Below are 14214 nucleotides of genomic sequence, written 5' to 3'. Positions count from 1 at the left end.
TCTTGCTCATATGGCCATGTTATTGCCCAGTTTCACTGCTTCCTACTCCACAACAATGCTGAATTCCTCCCTTCATTTCAACAGAACAGCCACATTCATTTTCAGCTTCTTAACACTCTCCAACTTTACTCACAACATCTTCTATAGCTTGTTTGAAAATATCCTCCCTTTTACTTGGTGTCAAATATAAATGTCAGCATTGTTGGCCCCAATTTTAAATCAGTCAGTAGCAAATTGAGTTGCTCTACTGGCTGTCCCCAATCAGTCCATCTTCTCTCCTAATCTATCCTGGTCACGTACATTCCCTCCATATAGCTGTTATCCATCATCTTATCTTGCAATATTTTATTTTGGGCTTTCAATTGGATCTTCTTCAAATCAAAGCACTTTAGAACTTAAAAATATCAAACACAAAGGAAAACTACATAGAAAGACACCATTAATACTCCAGGGTTGAACTGTCAGTCATGATTAGAAAGTGGAAACAAAGAATTTCTTGCCCAAAGTACTCCATCTTAAGCCTGTATCTTAATCCTTAAGAGGATTTTAAAGCCTTGAACTCTGTTAGAGGTATCATTTAAACTTGCAGCTGCAGTCTTCCAGACAGTTAAACTTCTTTATTATTATAGAATCTTAGATTTTTAAAGTAATTGAAAGTGCCATCTATTCCAGACCTAATATGTGTCTCGGCTTGCTGTCACCACCATCCTTGCATTAATTAATGCAAAGCTGTCCTGAAAGTTCAGAAGCAGTGATTGCCTGATAGTCAAGAACTTTGCCAATGCAGTTGGAACATTTTGGCCTGCTAAATTTAAGAGACAAGACTATCAGAAAAGTCCCAAATTAGGACAGTTCAGTAACAAGATTCATGTATTTTGCTGCTTTTATTGCTGAAGAACAAGAAGCTTAAGAAATTTATACAGTAGTCTTAGAAAAGCACATATGAACTCAAATAAATCTATGTAAAAAAGTAGCCTTTACCTTCTTTTTTTTTTTTCTTTTCCAGAATATTTTGTTTGTAGAACATGCCTTAGCTAGAATTAAAATACAGACCTCAAAGATCCAAGATCTGTTCCTTTTTCTACTGTTGACTGATTATATAGCTTTGTTTGAATTCCTAGTCTGTATGGAGATGGACTTTCCCATCTATGAAAACACCAATATCTCAAAAATACACTGAACTAATAATATCATAGTATTGTAGACATTGTAGTCTTAAAACACACTAAGTGCATTAAGGAGAATGTCCTGGAGTTCTGCTTCCACCTCTAATGTGGTTAACTCCTTTTGCACATCTAGCATCCAGCCTCTGCCTTCATGTGCTGAACAGCCTATTTTTCTTATTAAATGCTGAGGCAAAATATGGCTTCATTTTGAGGATTATACCTACTATACCTTCCTGTCAGTCACAAGTATACAAAACAGTAGATTTTCTTGGTTTAGCCTGTCATAGCAAAGCCATTTATAACGGCATATCTGTACCAGGATGTGGGAGCAAGAAAGTAGCTGATACAACTGGAAATAGCAGTGTTAATTTTCCCCTGTAATCATAACATAATTGAATGGAAAGGGGAAAAAAGTTGTAATTGAGCTTCGTTTCATATCACTTTGTTCACACCACACCTCTAACGCTGATTTCTAATACTGTCAATTCCTTTGGAATGTTTCCTAATACACCGACAAATACTATGTCTATTCTACCATATCCTCTTCTGGCCAGCCCAACATGCTCCAGACCCACCCCAGCCCATCACAGTCCCTGACATTCGCTTTGCTCATCATGGAAGCTGCATCACTCTGCAAATTCCTAAGAGAAAGGTGTGACCTTAACCAGTTTTTACTAGTTTTGGTAAGGACAGGACTTTAACGACTCAGGGAAAAAAGGAAAAAAGTAAAATAAGAGGGAATCTGCTATTTTAAATAGGTAATATTTTGGTAACTAACACACGCAACGAGAACATAGAAGATAAGAGCATGAATCCCTGTGAGCATGTAACCTTGTAATACAACCTTGCCGTTGCTATTAACAGGCCATAAGGTTTGTATGGAATTTACAGGGCCTCAGCACTGGGGCTGGACAAGCCTTCTCTGTCTGAAGGCTTGTTGACCAGCTTGTCGAGCTTTGCTTTACTTGGTTTAGCTGTGACAGCAACTTTTTTAATTGATCAACAAAAAGAACAAAGAAATAATATCTAACGTATATAGGGCACCATATATAGAAAATTTGGAGCTGTAGGCCAATGAAGAAAAGACAAGAAATGTAAAGCATGTTACTAAACATATAAAAATGATCCCAAGTGGATCCTAGATTGAAGAAGAAACTAACATCAACAACGTCATATTCCTCCCAAGAAAGGTCATCAGAAGCTGACGGCTTACAGTGTTACTCTCACCCGCAGTCCAAAGCTACTGACTTCTGCGTGCACCAAATCTGGGACAGAACCCTCACGGGCCTTCGTGTTTAGATAGATGCACATAAGTGTCACCAGACACTCATATATTTTTTTTACCACTCCTTTTTATGTTTAAGTGCATGATGTTTGTTCTTAAATATATTTTTTTCTAAATTGGCTTAGGATGTTAATAATAAATTCCACTCAGGTTTTCATTGTGTGATTTACAATGCTAGAATCTGAAGTAAATTAATCTTATGTTCAGCTAATTGTATATATGCTATTCTACAAAGCATGGAATTATGGAAATTGCTCATAATGAAGTGTATTTATATGAAGCAGTATTTTGGTTTCTATCATACAGTAGCACATCATGAAACAAAACTGCATCACTCAGATCTCACCTTAATATGATGTACAATATTACTATCATAAAAATAAAAAAAAATAATATTAGAAGTATATAAGAACTGCTAGTAAAAAATCATTTACCTTTATGCCTATAGCCAGACTGACAGCATGCATAGCATTCACAAGTATCAAATTGTTGTGCAGAAACTGTTCAGGAGTTCTTGGATTAGTATACATCCTTACAAAGTGAGTAGCAATCTAGATGAGACAGAAATCAAACTCTTGATCTTCCAGTAAGTAACATTACTATGTTTGTATTTTCACTCTTTCGGTAATCCATAAGATCTAATTTTTGAACTAAAATTCCATATTACGAATATAACCAGAGAAAACAAAAATTAATACTGAAATCATCACTCTAGACTTGCTAAATATTGTTGGGTTTTTTTTCTTTTTAAAAAACACATAAGCCAACTGTTCTAAAGGAAAATAAAGCCTGAATAAACTCACTTACATTAATAAACTGTATAAAACTTGTACAATATTAAGAAAACTCCTTACCAAATAAGGACAATAAGCTGCCAGCTGTGCTGCCAATACCAGACCATCTAGAAGATCTCGGTCAAAATTCACTATCCATCTCATTGGTGGTACTTCACCTGATTTAAAAACAGAGCAAGATGAATTAGACTCTTCTCCCCTGAGATACCTAATTTTATTCTAGGTAGATATGATGACTATTTGAAATGACTGAGTAGAGGACAAAACAGAAAACATCCATTCACATGTAGAATTTCCCAGACATAATTCTCTTCCAGAGCCATTGCTGAAAACATGAAAAATCTCACCTAGAATGTTGTAACTATTATTCATACACTCTGGTACGGCATGTAAGAGTATTCATCACAATGGAAGGGAAAGCAGGTAAACTAAACTTAACCTCACAGATTAGGAACCTAAACATGTAAATTGTTACACCTATAAAAATAAACACATTCATAAAGTTGCAATGTTTAAGCACATAAGAAGGAAAAGGTTATTAATTTTCTTTAAGGTCATATTAAATTATTTGGCACAAATGCAATATAATTGAAAGCTAACAGCTCAATTCCTGCAGCATAGATCACTATTTCTACAATTGTATTGTAAATGCCTATGCCTCACAAGGTTAGATTTTTTTATATATATATATTTCTAATGTTTTTATTTAAAATAAAACTGATTATTAAGAAAGTAAATATAGTTTATTTATTAGAATTTCTTATTTGAAGCATTCCATATCTTAAACATTTAACACAGCATTTAAACAACAGACTTTTGTTCTTAAGCATCATAAAAAACCATAGGAAGAATAGAGACATTTGAAAACTCTCAACCTGAGATATTGTCTAAAAAAAGTTACTGACATACCAATAACCAAATGTCTTAAATCACTGTCTATACCCAATTACCAGTACTTTGTTCTCCAGATAACATGCACTTTGTGAAGCATGAACACATAGAAGTTGATCCTTTTTTAAGGAGGGCAATCTGGTCACAAATATTCAAGCACCGAGTCATGCCTTCTCTGTTGTGTCTTCCAACTGCTATTGCAAAAATACCTATTGCTTAATTTTCTTTGGTTTTGTTACTGTCTCAAGTCCAAGCTCCCAAATTTGGGGAACACTTTGGACTTCAGCCACTGGCAAGGTTTTCAGATAGACTGGGATCATGCTTTCTCATATAGGACAAATTATATAGCTTTTATTCACTATACATCCAGAGAGTATATTGTTTACCAAGTTTGAAGCTAAGTTGAAAAAAACCCACTGATATCTTACAGAATCTGAGATGATCAAAAATCTCCTACATATTACAAACACATAAACATCTTAACATTACAATATAAAGAAATGTTCTTTTCTTTCAAAAATGCTACCATTAAAAGATAAAAAAGTGTTTGTAACACTGAACTGTTATGATCGTAACATAACGATGTTCAGAACAGTCCACTATCTTCATTACCAAAAGAAGAATTTGGAGACACAAGTACTTGACATAGAAATAATTTAAAAGAACAGAAGCATAAAATGTTTCACCAGGTTACACATTTCAGACCTTTATTTCAAGTCTGTCCTCATTAAGAGCTTCATTCTACAAGACCAAGAGCATGAAAGTGGGGGCACAAATTGTGTATATTTTATATATAAAGGTCTCTACCTTTACAGAAAGACTACTATAAACTAAATAAAAGTTCAAGACAGAAAATGATAGATTCTCTATACATTTGGAATACCAGGGTCTCATTTAGTGGGCAAGAATACTGAATCTTTTGCTCTCACAAATTAGATGACACTATCCTGTAGATGTAACACTTCAATCAGTGTTACTAAGGGGTTTAACCTTGAGACAGTATTTTGGGGTATGTTATATACCCTATGGACAACAACTGCCAAAACCACACTGACTAAGAAAGAGTCTGTTGTATATTGAAAATTATTAAATTTCTTAAGGTAACCTTATTCACTCCTAAGTACCTTCAGAGATCAGTCAGGTTGATGTAACCAAGCAAGTTATTGACCGAAAGCCAGGCCACAAATCCAAAAACCATTCAAACTGGAAAAAAAAATTCCTGATCTTAAACTGAAACAGTGGTAACCACTCCATGTAGTGTTGAAGACACTATGAATCTTCAAAATGGTTTTCTTTTACTAGCACTTATTTTACTTGAGTTTATATGTCCTCAATTGTCTTTACCCATCTACTTTTGTTTCATATTAAGTGTGATTGCAAAATTGTAATTAGTGACAGGGAAAAAGTAGCTACAGACACTGCTGCTAATGTCAGATTATAATTTATCAACATCAGCTCAAGTAACTTCAATTGGTCCCCCAAGAAGTACAGTTAAATCAAATCTGCAAATAAGCAGCTATTATCAGCTACACGTATAAATTTTGTTGTGGAACTCCTCATTTATATCAAATAGATTAGTTGTAAGCTTATAAAATTGTTCTATGGTGCTGTAAATATTATGCTTCAGACTAAATATTAGAGATAAACTGTTTGAGAACCAAGTAGAAGAAATAAAATAACCATGGGGCAAATTATTAAATAGGAAGTGCATTCAGATGGAATCCTACATTAATGCAAAGTAAATATATCAAATTATAATCTCAAAGAAAAATTAATTCCAGGAAAGACTAATTTTTAAGTACTTGCTTGGATAAAACAACCCAGCTAACACACAAGAGAATTTTATCAAACTGTGACTTCGTATGTCATAGAAGAGTGAAATTCTTACAGAATTTTCTAAGATTGTTCATTAATATGCAGAAGTAAAATTTTCATGTGCATATGCTTTGCACCAGGTGGTGCTGGTTCATTATGATCCCACTATGAAAGACACTCAAACTTCATAAAGTATCACTGCCAGTTCTTGGAGCTAATGCTATAGGGGAAAAGAGGTTATTATAAATAACCTTACATCCCTTCAGACACTGGGAACCCCGAGTTATGCACCACTGGAACTGACCTACAGTCAGGATGCAGCACACTGTACAGATGCAGTCTGTGGGAGGGTTAGCTCTTATAGGATCTTGTTAAAATAAAACAATTCTGCTAATCATTTCTACCATCAGATAAAAAGGATGTTCATGTGAGAACTTGGTGCTGTAGTTTTATTTAAAGACAAGGACACGCTGGTGGCATAATCACTGGTACCAAGTGGAAGCTGCCTACAGACTCCTCTGTTACAATTAGCTGGCTAAGTTCATCCTGTAGCCAAGAGATATGCATAGCACAGCACAGGCCTGTACCTACTCAAGTTAACTGTTATGTGGATCACTTAGCTCCTTTATGTACAATGATCTTCCACTCAGGATCACTACAACATGTTAATGGTTTGGTATATTTATACTATTTGGAGAGAAGCTCCCCAAAAGGATTTAATTAACAATTATCAAAAAAAAAAAGTACCCTTTCAGAAAATATCAAAACCAAAAGTAGTTTTCATAACCAAGTACTTTGTGAGGAAGTACTTGGTACAGCTTCAGGATTATCTTTTGCTGATTTTGAAAGGAAAAAAAAATTACGGAGGAACCAAGTCTTCCATTAGTGATCCAAAACTGCATTTGAAGTACAGGTCAAAAAGAATTATTTAGAAGACAATTCTGTACAGGACTTCTTATGACACGACACATAAAGAAAGTAAACAGAAGAAAACCATACTCTGTAGGGAAAGATCCTTCTTTGTGGCATGAGCACCAAATAAAGATCCTCAGAAGGATTTGGTGTGCTATCAAGAAAGATACTATACACCTAAAACAACCTTACAGCCTGCTACTTTTAGAAGCAGTCAGTTCAGACTTCTTTTTTTAATTTCATGCTCATGTACAATGATGTGGGAATAAAGATGCTGTTTGGTCTAACTTACTAAGCACTAGGGATTTAACATTACTCCTACAAAATACTTTCAAGCAGGGTGCTAGAGATTATTTCCTTAACTGCTACAGTAAACACTCCGCTGCAGTGGAAAAAAGAATGTATCAAAAATTCAGTGGGAAAGTCATTAGAATTTTAATAGCTAATTACACTTAAAAAAAAAATAAATCAACCTACAACAAACTCCTGTACCATATTCCAAGCAAAATCTGTCTTTCATGATTCTTTTGTTCATTTGTAGAATACAGATGCCTCAGCAACTGAAAAACTTAAATGTCCGTCACTTCATATCAACTATTTGAAGATCCTTCAGCATATTCATATAGCTCTAGTAAGAAAGAATAGGAGCAGATGCTGCACAAGCTTACCAACAAAGGCATTTAAATTCATCTGAGCTTAACTCTGTGACATTGATAATGATTCTAGTTTGCCGCTTCTTCAGTGTGGTGATGTTTAGGCTTGGTGCAAAATCCCTTATTTTTTCCTATTCATGCTGTAAAGTGACTTCAAACATTATTTCAAATGAAAGAAAGATCAGCAGGTCAATGAGTTGGAAAGCCAATGGCTGCTGCTGCCCACACCTCTTCCCGCCATTCTCTGTTTATACATCCAATTACATTGAACAAGATGGCTTTCACAGTAGTAAGATCTTGGATCTAAACAGGTGTAACTTTGGCCAACACCTTCCCCTTCTCTCCTCCACAAAACCTATTTGCCATACCAGAAGACAGGTGGAAATCTTACTATAAATGAATCATTATATCAAAATATGTTATATCATAGATTAATTAAATTAATTACACTGTTCTTAAACAGTCTCTTTTCTTCTGGAAGGCCCTAAAGTGTTATTTTGTTTCATTTTCATTATATAAAATAAGCTCTAATAGTTTAAATAAAAGAACTGGCTTAAAAAGAGAGACAAACTCTCTCCTCCTTTTTTACAGAAAACAGCAAGTTTCTTCTCGAACATTCAAAAAAAAAGTTATTTCAAATTACTATCTAAAAAAAACCCCTTTGCTGAAGAAAGTTTTAATTCAATTTAGACTTCAAATTATGTTTCTTTTATTGTCATTGTTTCATTAATATGAACAGAAAGAAAATGAAATCAATTTACATGTTATTCTAAATATTCATGAAATGTATGTTCAGTTAAAAAAATCAAAAAACAATATTTAAAAGAGGATTAGAATGAAAATCTCATTTTCTGTAAGTTTTCAAATCAAAATTAAAACATTTATTTATAAATTTATAAAGAAAAAAACATTTCACTGTGTCAGAATTATTTTTTTCCCTATTGTTTAACTGAAGCAACTTTTTTTTCAAGCAGAAAACTCAAAGTTTAAGGGTCCTTGATAATTCTGGAGGGCAAGGTACCAAAGACGAAGTCTGACTGCATATATAACATCTCCCTGTTACCTATGACAGGAACAGAACACAGTAAATACGGGCCTCAACATCTAAACTGGGACAATATTAATTTTAAGTAAATTCAGACCTCCATTTTACAAATGTCTACAGTAGGAGATATTTTCATCCTAACTCCTTGGTAAATTGCTTGCAGTTATTTCAAAAATATTTAATGCAGTCACTGCAAAACCAAATGCTTTAAAACCAGCAAAATATATTTTTTAAAGATTAGTTTCTTCCTAAAAAGTTAGTCTTTCTAAATATAAATCCATCATGTTATTGATCATAGTTGGGACCTATAACATTCAATAATTTTTCTGTTTTTTTTTTTTTTTATTAATAGTACTCAGACTCACTCTCAGAACACAATATTGGTATTTTTAATAAATTGCCATTTCCACATTTTTATTTTTAACTTTTTAAGATTAACTACTTCTGCTTTCATTTTAAATTAGGTCCAATATTGAAGTGTTCTTTTGGTTAGACATGTAGATTGATTTGCTCAGCCTGGTTATGGAAATTCATTAAACTAGATGCTTTGATCAAAAAGTAAACTTTATTGTTTATCTTATTTTAACTTTAAATCTTACTTTAAATGTACCATTAGCTACCTTTAGGCTTCTGGTGGGAATATAACTTGAGTGCACTTAAGCAATACCAGTTGTCCTAGTACCTAAGTACTTTCTTCTGTCTCCACTAATCCTTTCTTTCATCCTGGTAGAATTGTCTGTGTGTCAGCAAAGCGGGTGTGGGAACAAAGCTGGCTTAAAAAGAAAGGGTAAAACTTTTCTATACTTTTTAATCTCGATCACACCAATCTGGTTTACCATGCAGCCATATAAATGGCTGTGCCTGTGAAAATGAAACATGGTAGCACTATTGTCTAAAAAGCATTTATTGAACTATAGCTTTATAGCCTGTGTAAATCAGAACATAAAGAAAAAAACATGAAGTGGAATATTTTCCCATTTTGACTAATTAAATACTTTTGTAAGTATTTTTTGTTGTTTTCCAGTTAATTCTTCTACTATCAATCAACCTACTTAACTCAAATGCTTGTCAATAAATTAGTCAGAAAACATAATGTATTTTTCCTAATTACATCAAATCTAGCAGAAAATTTGCCAGCTAACCACTGTACCATATTTAAGTATTTAAATATAGTTACTCAATTTTAGTAGAAATAAGCAATGGAAAGCAGAAGTCTTACTCAGGACACCTCATTTTCCTCTAAGCATATAAATGTATTAAATTTCATTTTTATTGGTACTTCTTGAAAAAAAAAAAAAAGAAAATAAAAAATTACTAATGGATCTTTAAGATAAAGATTCTCAGCCAATGTCATGATGAAAACCTGATTGATGGGTGTTGTAGGCCAAAAATAGCTTAAAACGTGAATGCTAACAGGTAGCAGATAACTCTGTGTGGTTGGGGGGGGAGAGGGAGAGGAAATTGACCAAAGTTGAACTTCTGAATTCTGAGACAGAATCCTGCTACTTGACAGCTGCATCCCATAGGGGCTGGTTGCAAATTTTGATAACACCTAGGCTCAAGTGGCATGTTCTGAATCCTCCCATTAATGAAGAGACGTGAGACAGAAGCACCAGTTAGGTTGATCATGAGTTACGCTTCTGCATATAGACTATTTAGACTGGGAAAACTGGGGACTTGGGGTTATGGAAAGAAGAGGCCAAAAAGGATTCCCGAAAAGAAGCAACGGTCTTGAAGAGACACCAGGGGACTGGAAAGAAGGTGATGAACTTCCTAACTGGAGGAACGATCCTGGAAGTGGTAGAAGATCCTGAAGATCAGAGAGATGCATAGAGACAAATGCCAGCGGATGCCCAGGGACTTTGGAGAGTGATACCTGAGACTGTTAACTACGATCAGCGACACGGCATGAATTGACATGACTTTTGCCTGATCTTCTCAGACCAGTAGCAACCTCCCTTCCAGGGAGGGAATTTGAGACCTTATGAACATAGCGCTGTGTGGAGCGACTGAGTGTGTGAAATTACCAAATAGGATAAGAGCTCTGACCTTGCTGGTTCTTCTGATCCATCACAGGCTGTCATTTACTCTGTCTCACCCATGACAATAGGTGAAAATACTTCATAGAAGAAAATAATCAAGCAGGATTAACTTGGAGTGGATGTGCAGTCATTCTTAGGTAGTGTACTCAGACATTTACTATGGTTACGGAAAGCTAAAATATATGGCAAGAGGCCTCTGTAAGTGATCCAAATGAGAGTAGCTTTGTTTCAGTTGTTGATCCCACTCAACACTGAAGGAAGAAAGATTCATACTCAGTTCAGTGGTTTGGGACTAAAGTGATTCCTGCATTTATTTATTTTTAATAGGTAATTTTATTTTTAACTTGTAATGACATCATGTGGCATGCATGCAGTAATCAAGCATAACAGCATTGTCCTCGTTTTCTTGCAACAGGTTAAACCAACTCTTGAAGACACTGCTTTCTTTTTTCATGAAGCATTTCTAGATAGAAGAAGCAAAGTTTTGCCATACCACTCTAATTATTCATTTCCGTATTTTTTTTTATTTTATAAGTCCAGATCCATTGAGGTTTTAAAAATTTTATGGCCTTTAAAAAGTCCCTGAAACACATTTTACATCAATTACTTAATACAAAGTCTTACTTCTAATTCATCCTGAATGTAGAAAAAACAGATTTGTCAAAACCAAAATTTATGTGGGAATGTTTTCAGATTTAGATGTTTTCCCTCTCTTCTCCCACAAAGAGAAAGAAAAGAGCAAACTATCTTCGTTGTCACTCTTTGGGTTGGATTTGGTCTTCCCCTGATGAATTAATAGCACACAAGGCTACAAGGTATTTGCAATGCCTTTTTGCCAAAATCTTTCTTAGTTTCCACTAAAACAAAAATAAACATTTTTACATTTGTATGATTAGATTTGAAGCCTCAAGTTTTTTTGCAGGATATGAAAACTGTTTTCCAAAGGGAGATAATCAAGGAAATATCCATAACAATTCTACATGAAAATGACTAACAACCTATTTGTTGGCAGAATAGCAAGCAACAGTCACCATAAACCCCTCTAGGTCAAATTTTGTCTATTTGACAGGTAGAAGATACTGTGGACAAAGGAGAAATAGTAGACATTGTAACTTCAGTAAGATTTTGGTCACATTCTCTCTCATAAGAAAGCAAGGAAAAGGTAGTCTAGGAAAAAAGGTACTGTAAGGTGGAGCACAATACTCACTGCAAAACAGTAAGCCTAACTATCAGCAGTCCATGAATCAAACTGCAAAGTCCTAGATTGTATACTATTCAATATTTTCATTTGCAACTTGGAAAATAGCATAAAACTACCTTAGTGCAATCTGGAGATAATATCAAGCAGGTTAAAGAATTGATTCTGGGAAGAAGAATGGGTTGCAAGTACTCGTGAGGCAAGGACTATAATTTAAGCTCTTGAACAATTGGAGTAATGATCTGAAACAAATGCGATGAAATCCAATAATGATGCATGCAGTGTACTACACTTAATTAAGAATAATTCATTACACAAGTACTACATGAAAAATTGGATAGACAAAAATTCTGCAGAAAAGAATCTGGAGATAACAGCAAATCTCATACTTTTGCAGAAAAAGCAAATACTTTGCTAGGATGCATAAATAGGAGAGTTGTATCCTAAGCAGTTAGACTGATCCTTTCACTTCTATTCAGTTCTAGTAAAGTCTCAGCTGGTATAAAACCCAGTAATTGGCACCAAACTTCAAGAAAGATATGGATCAACTAAGAGAGTTTACCAGAAAACAATCGAGCTGAGTACACAGAAAGACTGAGAGAATGGAATTGTTTTGCCAAGAGGGGGGAGAGGGAGTAACTGAAGCAGAACATAACCATTTGTGAATATGTATAAAGTTACTAGAAAAGCAAAGATGATCTACTGCACACCACATTTTAGAAGAGAAAAGATGGACTTAAACTCTAGCAGGGGAAATTTGGGGTTATGTGAGACAATAGGAAAATCTTTTAAATGGAAATGAGTAGGAAATACTGGCAGCTATTGCCTAAAGCTATTGCCTAAAGTGGACCATGGAAGAGATTTTAAGAGTCTAGGCAAATACCTGTCCAGTACACTACAGGTATAGTCAGTTTAGTCTTTGCACATGAGAATGAAACAGATTGGTTTTGCTCTCTTCCTTACTTTGTGCTTTACTGTGGGTTTTTTTCAAGTTTCACTTTTATTAACTGATCCATCAGTATGCTTTATTTCACTGACTTACTAAAACTGGTTTATACCTTTGTGCTGCAAAACACCAGAAATATACAATTTACTTTCCAATATCCCCTTTTATTTCAGTTCCTCCAATGTTTTGAAGTGACCCTTTATGCCTCCCGTAACACACTATTGTATCCCTCACCAGCTGTAGAAAAAGATCTATTTTAAGAGAAACATTTTAAAGAGAAATATTCACAAAAAATATTTTTCTTTCCTTTTTTTGGTAACAAAGTATCTCTTTGAAGATAGATGGTAGTGTTTTTATTCAAAGAAACACCCCAGAAAAATGGCTAATTGGATCAAGAGTTCCCAGAAATCTCTGAAGCCATTGCTCTCAATGGTTATAGAGTCAAACATTTCACTGTTTCAAAATAGCTAACACATCCCAATGCTAACAGTGAAAATGAAATCTTTAAAGCTGTTGGCCCCTCTTCTGAAAACCAGGAAGAAATGATATCCAATCTTATTCTAAATAGATACACAAAGGTACTTTTTGATGTCAATCCCACAAAAAAAAAAAAAAAAAAAAAAAAAACAAACAACAAAAAAACCCACAACAAACCAACCAAACAAAAAACCCACCCACCACAGTACAAAGTGGTTGGCAAGCCAAAATCATCATCATCTTTCTGGTAGAAGAACACTGTTTAGCTCTCCCCAAAAACTGGTACAGTTAAACAACTCTTCCACCACACGCACCATATTACTTTCATTCTAGAAAAAATGACCATGAAAAATTACCATTAATCTAAAAAGAAAAATTCCAATAGAAAAGAAAAAAAAGTTGTAACATAGAAGTATGATGTATTGGTATTATCTGGATAAGACCATCCGGAAAGAACAAAACGGTCTTACACCAAGCGTTAAAACTCTTAAAGGATCAGATTTGGTTTAATCTACTAAGTTTAAGACTTGTTTTATATAAAAAAGTAAGAATAGCAATAAATCTTCAAAGAAAGCACTGTATTTCTTGTGAAGTTGTTCTGCTGTTTTCAGAAGCAATAAAAAAAGTTAAATTCTTGCTATCAGCTGCAAAATCAACTGATATATGTCTAAGGAGGCACAACAGATATCTTCACGAATGATAAATCTTCTGTTATATAGCCACAAGCAATTTTTTTCAAAGTCTGAGTTACTGAAAAACAGAGGAAAAAGTATATAAGGTTAGGCTAATATTCTATAAGACTTTCCAAATAAACCTAATAAGTTCATATAAAAATCTTGAAATCGAAGACCTTTAATGATCAAAGGTATGAAATGGTGCTTTATAAGAAATTAATAAAGTAGACTATGGAACTACAAAGGAAAAGTAACAATTGAGTGGTGATATGAGAACAGTCTATATAAGTAGGCAGGGCATTGAGAATGGGAACCA

General features: G+C 34.3%; 1 protein-coding gene across 1 annotated transcript in view; it reads right to left on the bottom strand.

Moving 5' to 3' along the window:
- The window catches only part of CFAP47 (cilia and flagella associated protein 47), a 351597-nt gene that overhangs the window by 244686 nt on the left and 92697 nt on the right, over window positions 1-14214 (bottom strand). The window contains exons 34-35 of the mRNA XM_087759023.1: window positions 3306-3403; window positions 2886-3002 (exon numbers count right to left, since the gene is read on the bottom strand). Coding sequence (XP_087615149.1) covers window positions 2886-3002; window positions 3306-3403 — 215 coding nt within the window. The remainder of the gene's footprint in view (window positions 1-2885; window positions 3003-3305; window positions 3404-14214) is intronic.

The sequence above is a fragment of the Nipponia nippon genome, unplaced genomic scaffold (assembly GCF_047370975.1).
Source record: "Nipponia nippon isolate SJK-2023a ecotype South Korea unplaced genomic scaffold, ASM4737097v1 scaffold_2, whole genome shotgun sequence".
NCBI classification, from domain to species: Eukaryota; Metazoa; Chordata; class Aves; order Pelecaniformes; family Threskiornithidae; genus Nipponia; species Nipponia nippon.
This window is presented reverse-complemented; position numbering and strand designations above follow the sequence as displayed.